The 24,588-nt window shown below is 36.1% G+C and overlaps 1 protein-coding gene across 2 annotated transcripts; it reads left to right on the plus strand.

Moving 5' to 3' along the window:
• Positions 1-2,425: 2,425 nt before the first annotated feature.
• On the plus strand, positions 2,426-19,734 carry LOC140135612 (macrophage mannose receptor 1-like). Of its 2 annotated transcripts, none has more exons than XM_072157161.1 (10): positions 2,426-2,593; positions 6,207-6,340; positions 8,933-9,246; positions 10,200-10,517; positions 11,329-11,391; positions 12,357-12,599; positions 14,549-14,866; positions 15,626-15,685; positions 17,148-17,234; positions 18,702-19,734. In XM_072157161.1, exons 3-10 carry the CDS (start codon positions 8,955-8,957, stop codon positions 18,791-18,793), a joined length of 1,473 nt encoding a protein of 490 aa, XP_072013262.1. In that variant the 5' UTR covers positions 2,426-2,593; positions 6,207-6,340; positions 8,933-8,954; the 3' UTR covers positions 18,794-19,734. The 2 variants fall into 2 exon arrangements, with proteins under 2 accessions (XP_072013262.1, XP_072013261.1); XM_072157160.1 differs by having other exon boundaries at positions 8,930-9,246; positions 18,702-19,733.
• The last annotated feature ends 4,854 nt before the right edge of the window (positions 19,735-24,588 follow it).

The following is a 24,588-nucleotide window of genomic DNA, read 5'->3' on the forward strand; positions in this document are numbered from 1 at the left end:
CTCTGTACAAAATTTGGACCTTTTTTGACCGATAAGGACTGAAAACCTCAATTTTTTTATTTTTTCGCTCGCTACGCTCGTGAATGGGGCTTTTTGGGTCAAAATAGGGACTTTCTTTTTGGCATTTGGCGGGGGGGGGGGGCGTTCACCACCTTACCCCTGGTTACGGGCAAGGGAACATGCTTCTTTATTTGCATTTTTTGCAGTAGAACATATTGAAAAAGTTGGGCCAGTAAATTTATTGCAGGGCCAGTAGATTTGCCGTTTCACTGGCCCGGAGGGCCAGTAGAAAACTGAAACCTAAGTCTGTCCCTGAGTCTGAAATCCATTGACATGATTGACAAATAATATGTCAATTGTTGACAGGGAATTATTCACATCCCTGGGATTTATGTATACATTATTTTTTCAAAGGTTTCCAATAGGTACTTGATCCATGAGAAGAAACCTGAATAATTCCCTTTCTATTTTTGCAATGATTTCACCCGTGAATTCTGTATGCTAAGTAACAATAACGTTCATTACAGGTAGATATAAGACTATCAAATACCGTATAGTGACGATGACAAAAAATATGGAATTACTTCCTCCTCAGTCATCAAAGTTTCAAAATTCATAACCATAGATTTGGGCCAAGGATTATAGACCTAAGCAAACATACAAAAATTAATTTATAATATAGTTTACCAAGTTAATTCAGACAAAATAAGTTGAAAATTAAATTATTTTTACTTCAAAATCGTCTGGAAATGCTTTTTTTAATTGTGCATTCTGAAAATAAAAATGTTCAGCCTGTGCAGTTTTTTATTGGTTATTTCTATCTCGGCGAGTTAGGTTACTTACTACTGCTTAATATCGATAAGAATGACATTCTCATAATGAATGACATTAAGGGTAGACTCGGTTTTGTTGGTCGAAGCAACCAAAAAAAATCGATTTTCATTACCGGTATCTAAATCATTATATTATTGAAAAATGATACTTTGATGTTTTGCAAAAGTTCATTCTACAAATCATATATTTTGAAAACTTGCTTGATTTATTGATGTTAATGAGTTCTGTACATTTTACAAAGGTGTTGTTGTTTCAGCCCTCTTTAGGCCTACAACATAACTCAAGAACCACGGGATCTACAACATGTACAAAAGTATATCTGTGATATTTGAATTCTTCTACACATTTGCTATAAAATGATAAAATCATTTTTTGCCAAAGCGCACTACCAATCGCAAGATATTTTAAACTACCAAATCGCAACAGTTTAAAATAGTTGCTAACCTTAAATGTATTCACAATATTTTGACATGGTTTATTTACCCACACTTTGATACCCCATAATTCGTCAAATGTCGTTCAATAAATGTTTTTCAAGAAAAATACTCGATTTTAAAAGTTGCAGTTTACAGCGATCAATGGCATCTTGCGTAAGCATTGTTACATGCAAACCCGCCATTATATTCGCGCTTATTCAATTACCAAAACAAAACAATTCGGGGTTTTTTTTCTTTAAAAATACTGTTGCGTTGTTAATATTGAACGACATTTGACGAATGTGGTATCAAAATCCACGTAAACAAACCATCCATGTTTCTATGTTTAAATATTGTGAATACGAGTAATAGTACTGAAGCTAAAGGCGTATTTATAACGGCTGCGTTTCTTTTTGTGAAGACTTAATATCAATACACGATGCATGAGTCCCGCCTATTTCGAACTGATAAGAGTATATAGACGAATCCAACGAGCCAAGCGATGGTCAGAATTTAGTCGGCCATGACTGGGTCCCCGGCGCACCAAACTGGTGTTGTGACTGCCCAATTGGGTGGATTAAAGCCGCTTAAAAATCGATGTTATATTGTATTGTGTTGTAAACTTTCATCATTCTATTGTCTACGTGTAACACGGGTGATGAAATGCAGTTTAAAATCCCCGCCATAAGGACGCATCATTTCATATAGCTATGGCTGTCATTGAGGTGTAGGAATATGTGAAATTGGATTCGTCTATAGGGTGCAAAAGTCCCATAGAAACACTGGAATTTTCGATATTTCACACTAACGTTAGAGGGAGTGGGAGACGGGTTCAGCCTCTTAACAATAAGACTTTCGATTATATATAGGACTTCATCGAACTTTAAGGTTGCTCTCTTTGGGATAGGGTCCCGTAAAAGGGCCTCGTACTGCTCCTTGTCCATAGGGCAACGGGGCTCTTGCTACACCCCTGATCAGAGCAACTGCAATCAAGGCTCGGTACATAATTATTTGTTGGGAAAATATTAGGTGTTCACAACCTTGAACCAATGATAATTCATATCACCATTATATATGATCATTAAACCAAATTATTACGCATACCTCATGCGCATAACATCTTTTGTTATCTAATGAAATGTAATCGGGACAAACATAATACAATATTAAACTTGGTACTTCCTTGATTTACGTAAGCAAACCTTCTTGTATGATCCTGTTGGAATCTCCATAAGCATTTGCGTCTTCGGTTTCTCTCTGAGTCTAGTCTGGGATGCAGCTGGAAGCAGAAGTCGAAATCACGATTCACGAGCAAAAATATCTGACGAAATATAGCTACCACAGTAAGTACTGATTTTGTTAATCTTTTATGTAGCCTACATTTTTCCAGATTATATCATAATAACATTTCGTATACGTGTAGGTCTATACTCCAATTACCTTGTCCAATTTTCATGTTGCATGTATTTTTCCTCGTATTATTTATATTAACTCATCTCATCACATTTCTTTTTATCTTATTCTTTTATAATTATTATTTTAATTTATACTTTGCTTTGCATTGCATTACATTCTCTCGTCAATTAGTTATCAATGAGTATAAATGAATTTTTTTTCAATGAAAACGTACAACATTTTGCGACAAACGTTCCCGGTCCGATGTTTTTGGTATGGTGTATATGAGATTCAAACGCTTAAATTTGGTAATCCACGTGTAATTAACGTGTTTCTCTGACCCCAGAAATGTAAAAGATATTTAACTGTACCAGAGCACCCAATTGGAGATTTGGGCTACCAAATCGCTGGTTGAGTAATCCTTGCTTTCAATGCAAAAAGGACCTGGATGACAACAATGGAAATATCGCTGGTACTATTTGACATTTTTGGAGTATGAAGTAGAAAAGGGTGAAATCAAAACGGAAATTTTGACAAAACTATAATACCGTAAACGTTCGCCTAATGGCGCTATGGAGTTCATGGAAATGAGAGAGCGCCATCCCTGTAAAAGCCGACTATTATCACTGATCATTAAGGGTACGTGTAGTTAAAGGGTGAGACCTATCGACACATACAATTATGAACAAGATCGAACAAACTTGTTCATGATAATGCGGTAATCATTCACCTGATACGTTGTGGCCCAGTGAGCAGAGCATTAGACTATAGTGCGAGGATAAAGAGAACTTGTGGAGAAGATTGATGGTTCGAATCTCATGCAGTAATTTCTGACAGATTATGATGTCTGTCAATGTTTTTTTTTCTGATTTGAGGAAATTTTATTCTCTATTTTCTTGATTTTATCTTTAACATTGTTTATATAATTTTATTATTTTATCTTGTATGTGTCTTTTTTCATGATTTTTGTTTTTATCGTTTCATTTTAGAGTAACTCAATCCATTCAATCAAATGTTGTAATGAACCTATTTGATTGTATAGGCATTTGTTATGTGTGTGAGACGAACTGTCGCGTGCGACAAGTCTTTCAATTCGCGCGAGTGTCCTTGCCTATGCATCAGTGGTCATAAGAGGTATATCATTTTATTCGAAAGGGGGGGTCCCAAATATACGGGGGGTCATAGAGTCTTGTAAAGAATAATAGGAGGGGTAATAAAATGTTTTATGACCAAAATGTAGGAGTCACACGATGACCACAGAAAGTGTGTTATTTTATTCAAAAGACTGATTTCAATACAATTTTGGGGTTTGGGATCATAAAATTTTTGTTGCCGAAATAGGGGGTGCGCAATTTTATTGACGCAGACTTTTTGTAAATTTGGGACCCCCCTTCCGAAAAAAAAATGATAGCCCTCTAAGAGGATTCAAAAGATAACCTCTGCCCCAATAATCCCTAGCTATATTTGTTTGAAACTGTTCCACGGAGGATATATCATAATAGGCTCAAGTCTTCAAATGATATAAATAAAATTTGAATGGGTGAACGAACAAAATCATACAACGACCAACTGAATAGAGGCTGTGCATATGACGTATCATCCCGTAAATATGGCGGACTACTCAAATGCATTCAACGAAAGCATGATTGTATCTACCGCGACAGTTCGTCTCACACACATAACAAAATGCGCTACGATCAAATAGGTTGATGACAACATTTGATTGAATGGACTGCACTGCGCCATGATTACGGGCAAGAAACCGGTTCAAATCCTTTGTTTGGAGCCAATCGTTAAACGCAAGGCCTCTATAGCTATCATTGAATACTGGCTAGGATTCCACAACACAATGAGAACATATTATAAGGCGCTTTGGAAGGCACATAATACCCCAATGACTTTCCATATTATGTACACTCAACAACTATTCAGTATCGAAGCCCGGTATCGAAGTTACGTAATGTTACTATGTGATCAGGCGCTTAAATAATGAACCACGATCGAAACAATCAGTACACAAAAAAGGCATACCAAAATAGCGTGATCGTAATGATCGCCATACAAACAGTGCTTGGTTCCGATACCATCACGGAGTTACGTAACTACTTCGTGGTCTGATAGTTATATGATCAATGGTCTTTTAAGAAAAGAAAAAATAGCTGATCATTTATAATGCATAAATGAATAAAGTAATGTAGTTACACAATTTGAAACATTGAGGCCGTTCTATTTTTCAAAGGTCATTTAACTGTTAAATGTAGTGGAATATATCACGCATTGATAGGTAGCAGGTGGAACAAATTTTGTCAACTGCGGTTTTTGTTGCCGTTTGTTCACAGTGCCTATTTATCTAAAAAAAATAATTAAAATTAAATTAAAAAAATTCACAATATTCGTTCGTAAAATGGGGACAAAATCCAAAAACATTTCTTGACCCTTCTTCACATAAAAGTGGGGGCAGAAATCAAGATTCGAACAAGTACCATTCACCATTCAAGGCGCACCCTCTACCGACTGAGCTAACGGGTCAGACAATAGAAGGGTGTAATTTTGAACTGAAGAATAGTAAAAAAATATGAAGAAATTACAATGTTATAAAAAGATTTCCCAAAATGAGTTAGGTATAACGTATGAATCGATTTACAAATTAAGTCCAATGGCACTTTGAGAAAGAATACCTGAAGAAACCCCAAAACATTTGCTGCTCTAGCAACTAACCTAGTGACCTAAAGTATTGGGTCATGTCACGATATTTTTTCTGAGGCATTATGTCCAGGTTGCTCAATTTAACATACACGTATCCTTAATGCTGTTGAGATTTTACAAGGATGGCGCTCTCACATTTCTAAGAATCCAAAAGCGCCATTAGGCGAACGTTTACGGTATATAGACCCATACGATGTGCCTTACAGAGGTGGGAAATATCTTTAGATATTAGTTTGAAAAGCTAAAAAAATAATTCTGAAAAAAGCTCGCGGGCGAAGTTAAGGCCTGTAAAAATCAAACATCTTACACCAAAAGACACAATTTCATGCCTAATTTTAACACCAGGATTTTTTTAAATGTATATCCAAGCACTATGTATTTAAATGACATTTCTGATGGAAAAAACTATTGTTTTATATTTGACCGAGAACGTGAATTTCATAGCAAGAAGAAGAAGAAGAAGAAGAACTCACATCCATCCCACGTGTGGCATGGATTTCTTCTTGACATTGAGGTTGAGTTTGGTGAAAATTTGTGAAGTTGAGTGAATCAAGTGTTCGCTCACAGAATAAGTTTTCATGAACACATGCGCACAAATACTTACAAGTTCGAAGCAATCAAAAACATTGGTGTTCCAATTTCTTCTAGTTCAAATGCGAAATTGATTCGTCTATTAATATCACCATTATATGTGATCATTAAACCAAATTATTACGCATGCCGCATGCATAACATCTTTTGTTATTGAATAAACCGTATGTAATAGGGACTAAGATAAGAATATTAAACTTGATACTTCCTTGATTTACGTAAGCAACGGAACTTTTTTTGTTTTTGTTTTTGTTTTTTATCAAGATTTAGATCCTGTCGGAATCTTCATATTTTAAGCGTTTGCCTCTTCGATTTCTCTCCTAGTCCGGGCAGCTGGAAGCAGAAGTTGAAATTCACGATTCACGAGCACTAATATCTGACGAAATACAGCTAGCACAGTAAGTACTGAATTTGTTAATCTTTTATGTAGCCTACATTTTCCCAGATCATATGTTCAGTTTTTTACACATGTTGACAGCGTTCGAATCATTTTGTAGGTCTATACTCCTGTTTACCCAGCAAACACAAAACATTTTCGATATCATTCTTAAAAGATTAGAAAAGGTTGCCAGAAAACGCTTAAATGTCGGGTGATATAAAGGATATATAAAGGGTATAAAATGTTTTCATAACATTTAAAAACGTTTTGTGATAGCTTACTGCAAATATTTTAACATAATGTTATTTAAGTGTTGACAAAATATTTGACAAAAAATGTTTGCAAAAATATTTTTCAAAAATCATGTAGATTCCAACACTTAAATTGGTAATCCTTTGCCAAATATTATAAATAAATAAAATAAAAAACGCACATCTATATAACGTGTGGCATAGATTTCTTCTTGACATTAATTTTGGGTTTGGTTAAAATCTGTGAAGTAGAGTGAATCAAGTGTTCGCTCATAGAATAACCTTTCACGAACACATGCGCACAAATACTTACCAGTTCGAAGCTAAAATATGATGAAATATGGAACAATCTTGCAAGAAGCGTGCAAATATTTTAACATATCTATTTGTAAGCGCTCTTTAGCAAAGTCATAGTTCATTGAATTTAGTAAAAATAGTAACTTTTGCACAAGATTTGCAATTTAAAGAGAATTGGCCATTGCTCATTCTAGCGACACTAGTAAATGGACAATATAAGTGTGTTTTTTCATTTAATGACATAAAATTTGAAAAATATTGTAAGGAAAACTTGAAATTTTGACTTTTAAAAGTTACATTTGGTCAAAAATGTGCTTGGATAGGTAGTTTTCAACAGATTTCCACATTCGCCTTGTTATAACATTGAATTCCGTTATCTGTTGACCTAGTGACGAAAAGTGTTTTTAGGGGGAAGTGTTAACTTTCGTTTGATATAAAAAAAATCTGATTGGATGAAGGAAACACTTGAGGTTTCGACAAAAACCCAATCAAAGAGGCCCATTTTTCAGCTAGAAGCTCAACAGCTCTTACATTGCTATGCACTTAACCGTGTAGCGTAATCCAAGACTGAGCGGAGACAATTTACTGCTTGCTTGAGAGCTCTTGGACGAAAATGTGTGCTCAGGTGTATCGAGGTGGAAACTGTGCGCATGGTGGTTTATAAGAGAATCGTTTTTGTAGAAACTTTTCCATATGTTTCAAAGATAAAATAGTCAGATTATGTGATGCGATCAACCAAAATCAGTTTGAACTATGCCCAGGTCTTAGATTTTCATTTTCAGCGTATTCAAAGCTCCACATTAGTGAAAACCCACGTCAATGTTACCTTTGGTTACTAAGTTACAACAATTTGAACACGAAGTGAAGGTCGCACTCTACGTACATACAATAGTGAACATCAAAAGAGGAGCTAGACAGAATCGGTGTCATATTTCTAGCCTATTTGTGTATAATAATTCTGTAATGAAGTTGAATGGGGGTAAAAAGTCACGTTTTAAACATTTTGCCTTCGGAATTTCATCAAAAAAATATTTTCATGTGAAAGAGGAATGTTTTTCTCTTATATTTTGCAAAAGTCAATTTTGATATTTCCACTCCTACACATTATTATTTGGCCCATATCTCAAAATTAGGATTGCCGAGTTTCGACTGATTTTGCTTGATCACATCACATAATGAGGTTAATTTTCCTTCACTTAAAAAAAAAGCCACACAAATATTTTTCAACCCTTGACATCAAATCTCCACGCAGTCTTGAAGGTGCACTGAATGAGCTTCATTTAAAAGTATCCCAGCAAACACAAAAACGTTTTAAAAACGTTTTAAATAAGTTATATTTTGGCTTTTGGTTTAGGTAAAAACGTTTTAATAACATTAAAATGTCGGGTTATATAAAGGTCATGATAACGTTTTAAAACGTTTTGTATGAAAACACACTACAACAATATTTTTAAATGTTTTCAAAAATGTTATTGTAAACTAATCTTACAAACATTTTTGCCAAATATTGTGTCAATACTTAAATAACATTATGTTAAAATGTTTGAACCCAGCAAACACAGAAATGTTCTTAAAATGTTTTTTCAAAACCTTTTAATAGCATTTATATGTCGGGTTATATAAAGGTTATGAAAACGTTTTTAAAACGTTATTGAAAATATTTTGGGCAAACATTTTTCGCAAAATATTTTTTCAACTAAAATAACATTCTGTTTAGAATGTTTTGTATCAAGTTTTCAAGAATGTTTTTGGAATGTTATTAAAACGTTTTTATACCCTTTATATAACCCGACATTTAAACGTTTTCTGTAAAACATTTTGTTTGCTGAGCAGTAGATTATCAAAAATGTCTTTTAAGGTTATGAAAACGTTTTATACTCTTAATATACCCTTTATATAACCCGACATTTAAACGTTTTCTGACAACCTTTTATAACCTTTTGCGAATGATGTCGAAAACGTTTTGTGTTTGCTGGGATATTACTCTATTGGCTTAATATCAGCTATTATACATTAGATTTGCATGGTAAGTGATTTTTGTTCTCCTTTTCTATTTGCAGCAGAATAGGCATACTTATTCTCACAATGACCGCGATGAAGCTCATTCTCCTAGTCCTAGTCGTCAGCTTTGTAGACTCTATCAATGCACAATCACAGATCCCGCTCCCCGGAGAGTGTTGCCATGACCACTGTCCAGTTGGATGGACTGTAGGGGTTACTGGTAACTGCTACAAGTATATCAAAGAACGAGAAACAGGGGACGCAGCTGAACAGAAATGTGTCGAAGAAGGCGGTCATTTGGTGTCGTTAAACTCCCAAAGTGAAGAAGATTGGGTGTTCGCACATTGGCAATCCGAGCCACTTGGACCCTCTGGACGTAAGTTACCTTGGTATAAAAAAGAGAGGTCCTAAGGATCACAAACATCCGATTATTCTATCGTAGGCCAAATATTTGAAGCAAATGTGCATATTCAGAAAACAAAATACACTAACTATTATGATAAAGCCACCTATTGAGGCTATTGGCCATACCTCCTTAACACACACTATTTAGGAGTTAAATTTTGGATTTATAATTGAATTAGGCACAGTGTCATCGCACCAACATCTTCATGGCAGAAATCCCCATGATAGTAGGTCGAATCCACTGAGTTCTTCAACAGCCACGCATGGCCATTTTGTCCCGACCTGTATAGTTTCGAGAGGTCCGCGGTACTCAGGCTATTGCACAACAAATACGACAGATTATTATTGAAGACAGAATTTTAATTCTATCGCCGCGTTCAGCGACTCATCATCACGACACTTTAAAAAGTGTCGTTGCTGAACGCAGCGATAAATCCGGGCGCCTTGCTAATTTTGCACCTACAAATATACAAACCGTCTCAAAAGTTAGGTCTTTATAGTAGGAAACTTTCTTTTCCGAAGGCACCATGTCAATAATGCCTAGATAAGTTGCTTTTTTCCTTGTAAAAGTACGTAATTTTTTTCCTACTACGCATGTGCAGTTAGCCCCGTAGCTTGAAGGGCTCATTTTTTATATTCTGCGCATATGAAATGTAAGTTTTTGATTTCAATACGCAGGCTGGGTTTTCAATGCGCAGACTGAAGCTTACCATATTCTTTCAACACATATATTCAAGTGCAAGCCTTAGGTTTTTATAGAAACCAAAAATAACGGGATATATTCATAGTTTTCCAGATGTAGGCATTCAAAGATTTAAATATGAATATCAATAGCATTTGACACCACCATACGCCATGCGGTTAGCCCAATTCAGTGCATTAATAACACATCTTAACTCTAAAATTTACCCATTGTTCTTCCAGCAAACAACGTTAGCCCTTCCAATGCCCTTTGGATAGGGGCAACAAAAGTATCCGGAACTTGGAAATGGACTGATGGGACCCTACCTAATCCATCGCAGACCGATTGGGGATACTGTCTGTCATCGTGGGGAGCACGATTTTATCAACCCGACAATACCGGTAACTGCGCTCACTTGTGGACTGGGAGTTGCACACCTAGACCATCCTGGAATGACCTGTATTGTAACAGGGCTAGTTACACTACATACTACATGTGTGAGAGACCGTCGGTAGAATGTTGCTTACCATGGCAACCAATTGAATGGGCATGTAATCATGGTAAGCGACTAACATTAGCAGTACTGCTAGTACGGTAGAGCTACCTGAGCATGTACCTGGGCATGCAGGACCCCTTCCTAGGGTCTGAGTTCCCAGCCCGGTTCCATACCCAGATCGTGCATTTGCAAGGCGCAAAATTAAGATATTGTCAGCACATAGCTCACAAACTTGACAAAGCCTAACCCTAACAATAGATCCTGGATCCTAACCTCAGATCCTGGATCTCGGCCCGCCCCGCTGTGTCCTAACCCCAACCCTAAATCAGGGAGCGCTAACCTTAAAGTATCGTACCGTAAAAAACTTGATAGTGAGCATATATGCTTACTATCGAGCGCTTTCAAAACACGAAATTGTACCAAAATCTGGCGTTTTACCAACTGAGCTAATAGGGCTGAGACACACATTTGCAGGTTTACTTGTTCGTATACAACTATGTGTATCGATGATTTGCTATTCACACTTTTGTGGCGCTTCAGGTTTGCATGTTTTAAAAGCTCTCGATAGTAAGTACATATGCTTACTATTGAGTTTTTACGGTATTGGTATTCTTCCTTTCCCAGGAAAATGGCAAGAGAGTAACATTAGTATATGTGTAAACTTCACCTTGAGCACATGGTTAGCCACCTAGACGACTCTCTCTCTCTCTCTCTCTCTCTCTCTCTCTCTTCCACATCTGTTTTTGCAAGTGATGGCTTTGAGTATTTCCTTCCTTTTGTCCCCAAAGGCTAAAATTATATTGTTAACTTGAATGTTGGGAGTGGCCTTCTTTTCCTTACCATCTGTTTCTCACTTTTTATTTTTTCCATATCAGCTAGTCCTTCAAGTTCTTTTCCAGAGAGTACATCCACCGTGTCCAATACTATTACTACTACAGGTATGTTATTTGGCTGTAACTTCCAAACGCTCTGGCAAAAAAGCCACCTTATTCAAAGGGCATTTAAACAGTTAAACAGAGGCAACAGTAATGGACACAAGTTTGGAATATTTTTTTTGGAACCTTCTTGTCATGACCTTGCTTAAAACGTGTGTTACTCAATGATGACTCCCCAAAATATGTAAAATCAAAATGGAGACGGAAGGGGAATCGTTTGTATATGATGAGTTCTACAAGAAAGTACTTCAGATATTTCTAAACAAACTGCTACAAAACATCTTGCTTTTGTACTTTTTTTATTAAAAAAAAACACATCTTTTATTTTTTAAATCGATTTTTGTGCAATTCTATATTATATATATACCCTTTCTGTTCGACCGTGACATCTTTTTTTTGTTATCACTGTAGGACCCCCTTTTTGGACCGTGTCATCTAAATTATTAAAGACCCATTTATTTGTCAATATAACCTTTCAAACCTAAAAAAAATTATAGGATATTCTATGAACGAATTCTATCACCATGCATCCACCTTAAAATACTGACACATAAAAATGATCAACTTACTAAAATGGAGCCTGTAATATTTTTGGATATAAATTACTTATCAAAACATACAAGTATTTAAGACTTTTAAGACTGTTGACTTTTGTTTATCTTGATTCAGTGACATGTATTTGGGAACTTCATTGCTGTAAACCCCCATTACTTTTTTTTTTTTTTGGTCTTCTTTCGGTTGTTAATTTGTATAACTTGCTGGTCACATCTACCGCGTGACTTTAAAGTTGAATATATCTTGCTTTATATTATTTTTTGCATTAGAGTCACGAGGTAGCTGTCACCAGATAGAGATAGAGAAAACTTAAAAGGTGCTCTGCGATACTATATTAACACGCAATATTAAAGTACTTGTGTTTTATTTATGTTCCATGATATTTTTCGCTGATTCCATGATGTTTTATACAGCACCGATGGTCAGAGAGTGTTCCCTTGACAACTGCCATGACTACTGTCCAGTTGGATGGACTCTTGGGGTTACTGATAACTGGACTGGTAACTGCTACAAGTATATCAAAGAACGAGTCAATGGAGACGACGCGAAGCAGAAATGTAGTGAAGAAGGCGGTCATTTGGTGTCGTTAAATTCCCAAAGTGAAGAAGATTGGGTGTTCGCACATTGGCAATCTCAGGGACTTGGACCCTCTGGACGTAAGTTACCTTGGTATAAAAAGAGAGGTCCCAGGATCACAAATATTCGATTAGTCTATCGTAGGCCGGCCTATTTAGAAGCAAATCGTTTGTTAAGGCGTCGGTCACCCACATTTGCACAGTATTCTTTGTGGGACCTAAGAGCACATCAGTCATATCGAATTGCATTTTGAATACGAGTAATGTTCTTCTGATATCAAATAATTTAGATTTTTTTCGAAATTCGCGATACAATAAAAATTTTAGAGCAAATTATTAAAAATTGATAATTTGCCCGGGATAATTTGACATTTAAAAGTCTTAATAGTAAACTTGGATTGGTGTTTAGGGGGGAAAAAGTTTATATCTTCAATACGAAATGTCAAAATGTTCATATGATGGACGGCTTTTCATCCCAAGTGTATACACTTTAAGTACATATCTTTAGATTTATACAATTTACCTCGAGGACTGTTAACTTTCAAAAATATAAATTTTTAATCATTTGCCATAAAATTTGCATTATATCTCAAATTTCCAAAAATCAAAATGATTTGATATCAGAATGACATTCCTCGTATTTAAATGTCTGATGTGCTCTCAGGTCCTACAAAATAAAAATCGTGAAAAACAACACGTGACCGATTACTTTTTGCCGCAACTCAACGCAACTCGTCGCATTTCCAAGTTAAAATGTATTTAACTTTATTGCGATATCAGCACTGATATCGCACTGCAGTATAGTTAGCAGTACGACGCAGTGCGGCACCGCATCGCATCGCAAAGCAACACATCGCAAATGTGGTGGTAGTATGAACGGACCTTAAATGTCACAGTGGCTGTCAATTCTATAGACACAGTGAGACAGTACAAGCTTCAATTGTCCCCGTCAAATTAATTATCAAGCACAAATCACGTGGTTTTATTTTAAACAAACTCATAATTGACCATAAAAGCGAATTAAAACAGCCGTCTCTCAACTAGACTGTCCTACAGTCTCGGTTCGGTCCGGCCTGGATAATGGAACGATACATAATTACATAATAGCCTATCAAAATATGCCATAGTCCTTCACCCCCCCGATTTTAAATACACAGCGCCCAAAACCAATTCCCGGCGCCCAAAACCAATTCCTCTTCCCGTTCCTCTTTCTACACAAATTAATGCCACTACACTAATCATACCTCCTATATTGAACGCTAAAATTCATTGGGTTGATTTTTAATGCTATGTAATCTACATTACCAGTCGTTCTCCATGGACCCGAGGGAGGGTCTATCTCTCAACACGAGATATTCAAAATTTATGGTCAATATGAGTTTGCTTTAAATAAAACCGTATGATTCGTGCTTGATAATTATTTTTCTAACATATAAGGCATAATATTGTGATTACCTTTAAATGGAATTGGAAAGACATCCTATAGCTCAACAATTCACTGACTGACGAATGTTTTTTAGCCAATGAGATAGGACTCATTTTGTTGCGTTAGGAAAAGCAAGCTACCTTAGTGGTCAAATACCAATCGCTCGTCGGTCAGTATAAATTCAGCTTTTTCTAAACTTGCGCTTGGCGGCGTGGTTACATATCCACGTAATTCGCTGTAGGGCGCATTTCTATTGGTTCGTTTCCGCCTGTTCAAAATTATTTTTGACCTGGTATTGTCGCAGTCTTAGGTTGACGAACAACTTTGCTTCAGTATTTTTCGAGAATCGCAGGCGAACTAAAAAAAAGAACCCGGTATATATACCGAAAATATGCACTGGGCTTTTTTTTTTGCCCCCCTGACCAAAACTGGGAAGAAATATTTATATTAGCCCCCCCCAACTGGCTACGCCCCTGTGTAGCATCAACATCAACAGTACAAACAAATAAAGTTTGCCTTTGTTGAATGAATATCTAAGACAAAATAATGACTGCAGTGCATTAATAACACATCTTAACTCTAAGATTTACCATTGTTCTTCCAGCTAACAACGTTAGCCCTTCCAATGCACTTTGGATAGGGGCAACAAAGGTATCCGGAACTTGGAAATGGACTGATGGGACCCTACCTGATCCACCGCAGACCGGTTGGGGATACTGTCTGTCATCGTGGGGAGCACGATTTTATCAACCCGACAATACCGGTAACTGCGCTCACTTGTGGACTGGGAGTTGCACACCTAGACCATCCTGGAATGACCTGTATTGTAACAGCGCTAGTTACACTACATACTACATGTGTGAGACACCGTCAGTAGAATGTTGCTTACCATGGCGTCCAAGTGAATGGGATTGTAAGCATGGTAAGAGACTAACACTACCAGTACGACCAGTACACTGTAAAAAATGATTGTAAATTAAGGGACGCCCGTATTTCGAAATTTCCCGTAATTTTACGCAAACCAGACGTAAGCAAAACATCCTTTTGTGATTAGAACCACCTACCTACCTCCACATCCACCCACGCATCTACATGTAATACTACAAACCCATGTGTATCACTAACTCCCGCTTAATCCTGTTTAAACACACTGAAAGTAAAATTTAAATTCCGTAATTTTACTGCAATGGAAATGTAGCCGTATTCTGTCTAAAAGTTCCGAAAGTATATTGCAAGGCAGATGTGAAGATCAAAAATCAAGGTGGGTCTTCAGTTGCTCCTCAATTAATAAAACATTTCGTACTGAGAGTTGTAAAATTAAATATACAACTTCATTCAGATGGGTCAGCAACTTCGGATGCTCCCGCAAATCCGAAGAACAAATTAATCATGTATTCCTGTTATGTTATTGATATCATGTTGATTTTTTTTATAGATGGTTTATAAGAGAATCGTTTTGTGTAACCAAACCTTTCCATATGATTCAAGTGAAACTATCACTTTCACTCCTGTCCCTGCTAAAGCACCAACTGAAGACCCACCTTGATTTGATTTTGATTTTTACATCTGCCTTACAATAGACTTTCGGAACTTATTAGGCAGGATGTGGTTGCATAGGCATGCAATTTCCCAGTGTTTTACCCACTCTTACATTTTTTTCTTCATTTGTTTCGTATAACAGCTGAGAATACATCGTTTCCAGAGAGTACATCCACCATGTCCAATACTATTACTACTACAGGTACGTTATTTGGCTGCAACTTCCAAAAAGGCCACCTAATTCAAAGGGCATTTTGTTAAACAGAGGCAACAGTAATGGACACAAGTTTGGAATATTTATTTTCACCTTTTTTGCTAAGACCTTGCTTAAAACGTGTATTACTCAATGATGACTCCCCAAATATGTAAAATCAATCTGGAGACGGAAGGGGTATCGTTTGTATATGATGAGTTATACAAAAAAGTACTTCAGATATTTCTAAACAACCTGCTACAAAACATCTTGTTTTTGTACTTTTTTCATAAAAAAGACGCCATATTTTTGTCACATATTGCCTGTTTTGTTTTACTGTGACGTCTTCTGTTTTTGTTATCACATCAGGATCCCCTTGTTGGACCGTGTCATCTAAATTAAGACCCCTTTATTTGTCAATATACCGTAAAACCCCGTCTACAAGCATATAGTGTGCTTCTGATGAAAGCTACATTAATCCAGTTGCCATTATGGAGTTTGAGCAAATAAATTACGGATCCAAGCATATACAAACCAGTATTATTTTAAGACCGATCTATTGTATTGGTATATTAACGCTTGCTTCGAATTAATTAAGCTTTTATAAAAAACACTATATATGCTTGTAGACGGGGTTTTACGGTAACCGTTCAAATTCCTCGTGTACCAGTTCTTATGATACTAAGGCCACTGTTTAACTATAGGAGCGTCTTTCCGGGGGAAAAATAAAACAACGTATCTAAAAAAATAAAGTATTCCAACTTTAAAACAGTCGCCATCATCAAAATCATAATCATCAAGATTAATATAGCAAAATATTGAGAAAACACCATATTTTCGGATTGATCTTGCTTGAAATCAGATTCTACTTGTTATTACCATTTTTTCAATTTCAGATTTGTTATCAGCACATATAAAAATACCCTCTTTAAGAAGTATTTAAGCAAAGGAGGATTATTTAATTACTAATTACCTGTTGACTTTTGTTTATCGTGATTCAGTGACATGTATTTGGGAAACTTCAGTGCTGTATACTCCCATTACTTTTTAGTCTTCTTTAACGGTCGTTTATTTTTAAAACTTGCTAGTCACAGCTACCGCGTGACTTTAAAGATGATTATATCTTGCTTCATATTTTGCGCATTGCAGTCACGAGGTAGCTGTGACAAGCAAGTTTTAAAAATCAACGACTGATAGAGAAAACTAAAAAGATGTTATGTTATGTTATGATAATGCAAAATTTAAATCATATCTTTTTAATTTAACAATTCAAATGAAACCTCCACTTTCAACCGGCCCTGTTCCTGCTGAGCCACCAACTGAAGACCTACTTTGATTTTTGACCTTAAGATCTGTCTTACAATAGACTTTTGGAAATTTTAGACAGGATGCGGTTGTATTTCCATATAGGCGTGCAATCTCCCAGTGTTCAACCCACTATTACATTTTCCCCATTTTGTTTTCATAACAGCTGAAAATCCTACTGACGGTTCAGAGTCTACTAGCACATCTTTTCCCGAGAGTGAATTCATCATGTCTAATTCTACTACTACTACAGGTATGTTATTTGGCTTCAAGTTCCAAACGCACTGGTACCCGCAGCTGGCAAAAGCGCTACCTAATTCAAAGGGCATTAATTTGTGTAAAACAAAGGCAAAAATGCAGCAATGGTCAAAAGTTTTGGAATATATTTCATATATATTTTTTTATTTATATTAGTCATTTACTTTCACCATCATACATTGCAAAATCATTTAAACAACCAATGTTGTTAAGATGCCTTGGGTCCGATAAGGCCCGCAGAGCTGGCACAGTGAATGCTCGCGGGCAACCCAACCCAAACCTCCACGTGGTGTCGGATGGGTAACGCTAACTTGGGCAATGGGGAACAGGCGTGAAAGCGAAGATGTCGGCGTATCCGGAGGACCATGTTTAGTTTTGGCCACGGTTTAGCCACTTCTTCTGCTGATTCGGCCTGTGTGGCTCTGAGAAGACACCGTTTGGTTTTTGAATTGAGTGCAAGAAGAAGATAGGAAATTTACGCACAAGCATCCGAGAGGAATTAACGCACAGGCATTCGTACGGAAACACATACAGCATAGCATAACCAAGGTGCAGTGAAGCATAAAAGTATTCATGGTTTTGTATGGAAACAAAGCTATTGTTCAGAGAGAATTGTACAGCTGGTGGTGCACATAGCCGTAGCAGCTGAAAGCACCAACCCTCTTCAAAAAAAAAGCAAAAAAGCAAAAAAGATGCCTTGGCTTGCTTAAACAACATAACAAGTTGTGTATTATCTGAATTTATACTTGTTTAAGCCTGGCACTTAAACATCTCTATTTTTAAAAACTTGTTTTGCAGCGTAGGACCTCTGTTACTATAAATTCCACATTTAGAAATTTGTCAACTACCTCAATATCCCCCCCAAAAAAAAAAAAGCCGATGTGTCTTCGACATATAAAACACATTTAAATTTACAAATCAAATAAAGTTAACAATACAGTTTACGTGGTTTTCCACTATTCTATCTTAAGTTACCCATTAGGCTGCGATCGCATAGAAGTATACGGTATTCGCTATACGATTAACGCTCATTCGATCAGGCTGAGTTCACATATGAATATATGAATAAATTTAGTTGATTGCAATTTGGGGGTGTCGATTATAAGTTTATCACTAGTCGATTATAATTTCCTTTGCAGGTTACATTTACTCACGCAACATCAATAAACCTTGGTGTACCTTGCTCTTTTCCTTTCCTTTTGTATACATGTACATTAGATCTACTGGGGGGGGGGTAATGGTATTAAGTAGTTCTTGGTAATAACGCGTTTTTAGGGATTGACACGGTCTAGTAGGTGCTAATGTACAATATACATAGGTCTTATGATCATTGACCGAGTTCCGATTACAAAAATAATAGAAGAATGCAAAGCCTTTTTTCGGAATTTTTGCAGGTTCTTATATTAACCACAATTTTCTATTGAATATGGTCATTGTTTCTACTTTCCTTCTCTTCTTCTAGATCGGCAAGATAAATCTTCGGGACTAAAGCGTATGGGAGCTGCTGGTATTATCACCTTCTGCTTAATCATAGCCATCCTCGTTGTGATATAGGCTATATCTGATGGAGGACTTAGATAATTTTGTCAATTATATAACGATGGCATTAACTGGAGCCGTTGAATGGTATACATATATTGTCTGCTTTATATTTGGGACATGGTTAAAATTATAAGCCCAATGTGATCTCAAAATCATGACTATGCCCAAGACGAAGTCGAAGGACATAGTCATGGTTTTGAGATTGCCGCGAACCTATAATTTTAACCATGCCCCGAATATAAAGCAGACAATATTTGTTTTATAAGCCGTATAAAATAGATTCTTGTCATTTGATTGGTTAAAAGAATATGATAGGCTAGGTCTCAGTATGTAGAACTTTAGAACTATGGTTGAATTTAGGAGCAAGCATTTGTTTGTTCTTACCATGCTTACCGGTATTATCATTCAATCGATATAATGGGTAAGGTCAGTGTAATTTGTTTCTACAATGGGCTATTACAGATGTATTCCGCACCCCCCCTATGGAAGACACTTCCGGAATTCGGGGCTAAATTGACAGCCGGAATTCACATGTCAGGAAAAACCCATGGAAGACACTGCCGGAATTGTGGTAATATGTCTAATATATATAGCCAGCCGGAATTCACGTAAATGTAAATGTCTTCCATAGGGTTCCAGCTGGAATTAGAAAAATTTTTGTTTCCAGCCAGAATTCAAGTAAATGTCTTTCATAGGTTAATCGAGATGGTGATCATAAGTGAAGATTCTGCTGGAATTGGAGCATTTTTGACCATTTTCCAGCCGGAATATTAAGAAATGTGAATGTCTTCCATAGGCACACCATGGCCTTTCACAATCTCCACTCTTGTTTTTTCGTTTATTTTATCAGCCGGAATTTCACCTAATCTCAATGTCTTCCATACCCTCCAGCCGGAATCTTTGCTAAAAATGACTGCTGGAATTATAGACACATCTCAATTCCAGCTGGAATTGTATTTTTTAATGTCTTCCATAGGGGGGGGGTGCGGAATACATCTGGAATAGCCCAATTCAAAGTCCGTGTCGATGATATAATCGATATCTTAGGCACGTTCAGTGTAATTTTTTTCTACAATTCAAAGTCCGTGTCGATGATTTTGAAGCTTAGGTCTAAGCCTAGTTTTAGCGAGTATAAGCTTCCATTCATATTTTCACTGCACTCCATAATAACTCTACTTGTTTTTTCAAACCGACAGATGAAAATGAAATCCTGAAGATTATTAATAACTTAGGTAATAGAAAAAGTCCAGGTTATGATCTAATAAAATCTGACGTGGTAAAATTGGTTGCCACTGAAATTTTATATCCATTGAAAATCATTTTCAACAATTCACTAACAGAAGGAATCGTTCCTGATGCTCGGAAAATAGCAAAGGTTGTACCTATATATAAGAAGGACTCTCCACAATCATTTGGTAATTATAGACCAGTATCTGTGTCGCCTTGTTTTTCCAAAATTCTTGAAAGAATTGTTCATGAAAGATGTATTAATTTTTTTAATGCCAAAGCATTACTGTACAATAGGCAATATGGGTTTCGTCATAAACATTCTACGTATATGGCTGTACTAGACTTGATTAAAGATACAAACAAGGCTATTGGTGAAAATATGTATACTGCAAGTATCTTCATGGACATTTCAAAGGCCTTTGATACTATTGATCATGACATCTTATTACAAAAGTTGTATCATTATGGTTTTCGTGGTGTACCGTATAACTGGTTTGAAAACTATCTGTCAAACCGTAAACAATATGTATCTTTTAATTCTGCAAAATCATCTTATACCAGTGTGAAGTGTGGTGTGCCACAGGGCTCAATCTTGGGGCCACTACTATTTATTGTATATATGAATGACATCAGCCGAACATCCAAACTTCTGTCGTTTATATTATTTGCAGATGACACAACTGTTTTTCTTTCTGATAACAATATTCAAAGGCTTTGTGACAATATGAATAAAGAGTTGAATGAGATTGTTAACTGGTTTAAGTGTAACAAGTTATCCTTGAATGCCAGTAAAACAAATCTAATGTTTATTGGAACACCTCATCAAACAAAAAATATAACTGATGTCCACAATGTATTTCTGCATGGATGCAAACTTTCACGTGTATATGACGTTAAATTTCTGGGCATTACACTTGATGACAACCTAACTTGGAGGTCACATAAACAACATTAGTAAGACGTGTTCTATTGGTGTCCTAAACAAACTAAAACTTTATTTTACCAAAAACAAGCCTGTATCAGTTGTATTGTACGCTAATCTTACCATATTTAAGCTATGGTATAATACTGTGGGGTTCTGCTAATAAGTATAATTTAAACAGACTTGTTATACTCCAAAAAAGAGCAGTAAGAATTATAAATAATAGTACAATTTACTTAATATATGCCATCTGTATAATAAAGAACTGGGTATATTTATGTACAAATATCATAAGGGCCTATTACCAAGATCATTTGACAACTTGTTCATAAACATGAAGTCTATTCACAATTATAATACCAGAAAGAAAGAGAATTATCGCCCTGACATCCATAAAGTCACTGATGTTTTAACACTTGGTCCTAGGCTATCGAATAGTTTGCCAAGTGAAATTAAAGAAGCTAAACTGGTAAATGAATTCAAAAATAGTATGTTAAGAAATATAAAAGATAACAAATATAAAAGATAACAAAATACTGCCTCTCATAATTCATATTGTGCTGACTCTATGTTATTCACTATACTACTTGATACTATACTACTGCTAAAATATTTGTTTGCTTAAAATTGTATTATGGTAAATTAAGATGGGCTGTTTGTAAATGTTTCATTTTTGATTTTTTTAAAATGTTAACGTGTATATTCGTTGTTTTGATTAAATTATAATTATTTGTTAGTTAAAAGGTGGTACACTTTATCAGGCCTCGGCTTTGTGATGTACCTACCTTCATCAAATCTTGTTAATTCACAATAATTGTATATAATCACAGATATCACAGATATTATATAATAATGCTATAATGTTTGTATGAGATTGATGAAAATAAAGATTGATTGAATGCTCACAGCTTGTAGAGGCTCTTCATCCGGTTTATTAAGGGCTGGGGTATGAACGTTTGGACAGTATTTATTTTGGGACATCAGAGCACATCAGACATATCGAATTGCATTCTGAATACGAAGAATGTCATTCTGATATCAAATAATTTTGATTTTTGAAATTCGCAATTTAATACACATTTTATGGCAAATCATTAAAATTGATATTTTTGATATTTAACAGTACTTGAAGTAAACTTTATAAATCTGATGATTTATACTTAAAGTGTATGTAGGTGGGATGAAAAGCCGACGATCAATTGAAAATTTTGACCTTTCGTATTGAAGATATGGATTTTTTTCCCCAAAACACCAAAAAAAATTAGGTCTTTTTTTTTTTTTTCCCATATCTTCAATATGAAAGGTCAAAATTATCAATTGACCGTCGGCTTTTCTTCCCTGCTACATACACTTTAAGAATATATCATTAGATTTAAATAATTTACTTCGAGGACTGTTATATATCAAAATTTGAAAAATATCAAATTTTATAATTTGTCATAAAATTTGTATTATATTGTGATTTTCAAAAATGAAAATTATTTGATATCAGAAAGACATGCTTCTTCGTATTCAGAATGCAATTCGATAGGTCCGAGGTGCTCTCATGTCCCACAAAAAATACTGTCGAAACGCAATAAACGCTCATTTTAGATCCCTTAACACATTGGAAACGTACTTCGCTTCTAATTCAGTCCTTTTTTGCCACAATTTCTTTGCTTGTGTGCTTTGTTTTCACCGGCTCGGTAGACCAAAACAAAATCAGTTTGGCTTGGTCGCCAAAACAAAATCAGTCTCTTCTACAGTCTTAATGTCGCACTTGGCAAGGACGCATATTGTAAACAGCGATACTGTTGAATCGAGAAGAAGAGATTTAAATGACTATTGCCCGGGCAGTAGCCTAGTTAAAAAAAAAAAGAATTATTGCCCGGGAAATATGAGGTATATAATACACATTACATCACTCATACATGAATTCTAGACAGTTCATTGGTTGATTGTCATTGTTCATTGGTTGACTCTTCCATTCAACTCGGCAAAGCCTTGTTGAATGGAACAGTCCATATTTCACCTCATGGAAATATTCTTACCATTGAAATCATAAACATTCAATATTTGTATATTGTTTCCGACTCGTGGAATGGAAATGGCCTGATTTTCTAACCATTCCATGAACTTTACCGCGATCGGGTTTACCGGTGATCCCATCGCGACACCGAACTTCTGCTTATAAGTAAGTTTTAGTGAGGACGAAGCTCATTAATTCCATGATATCCTCGACTTCAAGCAATGTTCTGTTTTTAAGATCTTAGTCGCGAGAAATGTGATCTCTAATTATTTCAAGCGTTTGGTTTACCGGGGTGTTGGTGAACAATGAAACTACGTCATGTGACACAAAAATTCGTCTTCCTCCAAAATCACTTCGCCTAAAGCTTGAGCCAAATGTTGGGAATTGTTGACATGGTGGATGGAAGTGCCAACGATTGGGCCAGTATCAGACAATGCACGAGAGGTGTTGTAACCTATGCTACCAGTATAATCAACGATTGGCCTGAGAGGATTATCTGGTTTGTGAATCTTGGGGTGGCATACAGACGGGGGGGGTCACTTCTCCCGATGGTCTAAGCAGATCATATTGAGCTTGAGTAATTTTGGCTTCATCACGTAACTTGCTCAGAATTGACATAAGTTGTATTTGGCAGCAGGATCGGTAGCTAGCTTTTCATATGTTTTTTCTTCTGCTCAAGACCACCGCTGGAGACAGGAATACTACTTCAGGGAAAATCAAAACATCCGGTCAAGGTTCCCGCTCCAAGCAGATGGACCTGATGAACCTCTTCAGTCACCTATGCAATTAGTTTAATTGGGGTTAACGTAATTAGCGTGGTTTTCAGACTTTTTCTCGCTAAAAACATTTATCATTTTTGAGAAAAATATAGTTAATAAGCGTTCGCGTAATTAGCGAATTGTCCCAATTAGTTCTAAGTAGCGATTATTTCTATTTTAGCGAGTATGCGCTTATTAGCGCTAATTGCGCTATTTGTGCTAATAGCGCGCGCGGGAGATTTGGTAATACACTTATGATATAGCGCAACAAAGGCAATGTGTGCTAATTATTGTTTAGCGTTAAAACCGGTGATATAACGTTTTTTGCTAATGAGCGTTATTAGCATATTATCGTAATACTAGTGTAAATAGCGCTAATTGCGCTATTGGTGCTAATAGCAACCTAACGCTATAGAAAAATATAGTTAATAAGCGTTCGCGTAATTAGCGAATTGTCCCAATTAGCTCTAAATAGCGATTATTTCTATTTTTAGCGAGTATGCGCTTATTAGCGCTAATTGCGCTATTTGAGCTAATAGCCCTCGCGGGAGATAAAGGCAATGTGTGCTAATTATCGTTTAGCATTAATACCGGTGATATAACGCTTGTTGCTAATGAGCGTTATTAGCATATTATCGTAATACTAGTGTAAATAGCGCTAATTGAGCTATTGGTGCTAATAGCAACCTAACGCTATAGCGTTTAGCGTTAATACCGTTGATAGAGCGCTTGTTGCTAATAAGCGTTACTAGCATATTATTGTGATACTACGCTAATTAGCGCTTATTGACAATGTGTGCTAACTAGCGCTAATTGTGCATTATGTTGGTTGATTAGCGCTACTGATGCGAACTAGCGAAAATTAAATTATATAATAATGCTTCCCGTA

The sequence above is a fragment of the Amphiura filiformis genome, chromosome 16 (genome assembly GCF_039555335.1).
Source record: "Amphiura filiformis chromosome 16, Afil_fr2py, whole genome shotgun sequence".
Classification (NCBI taxonomy): domain Eukaryota; kingdom Metazoa; phylum Echinodermata; class Ophiuroidea; order Amphilepidida; family Amphiuridae; genus Amphiura; species Amphiura filiformis.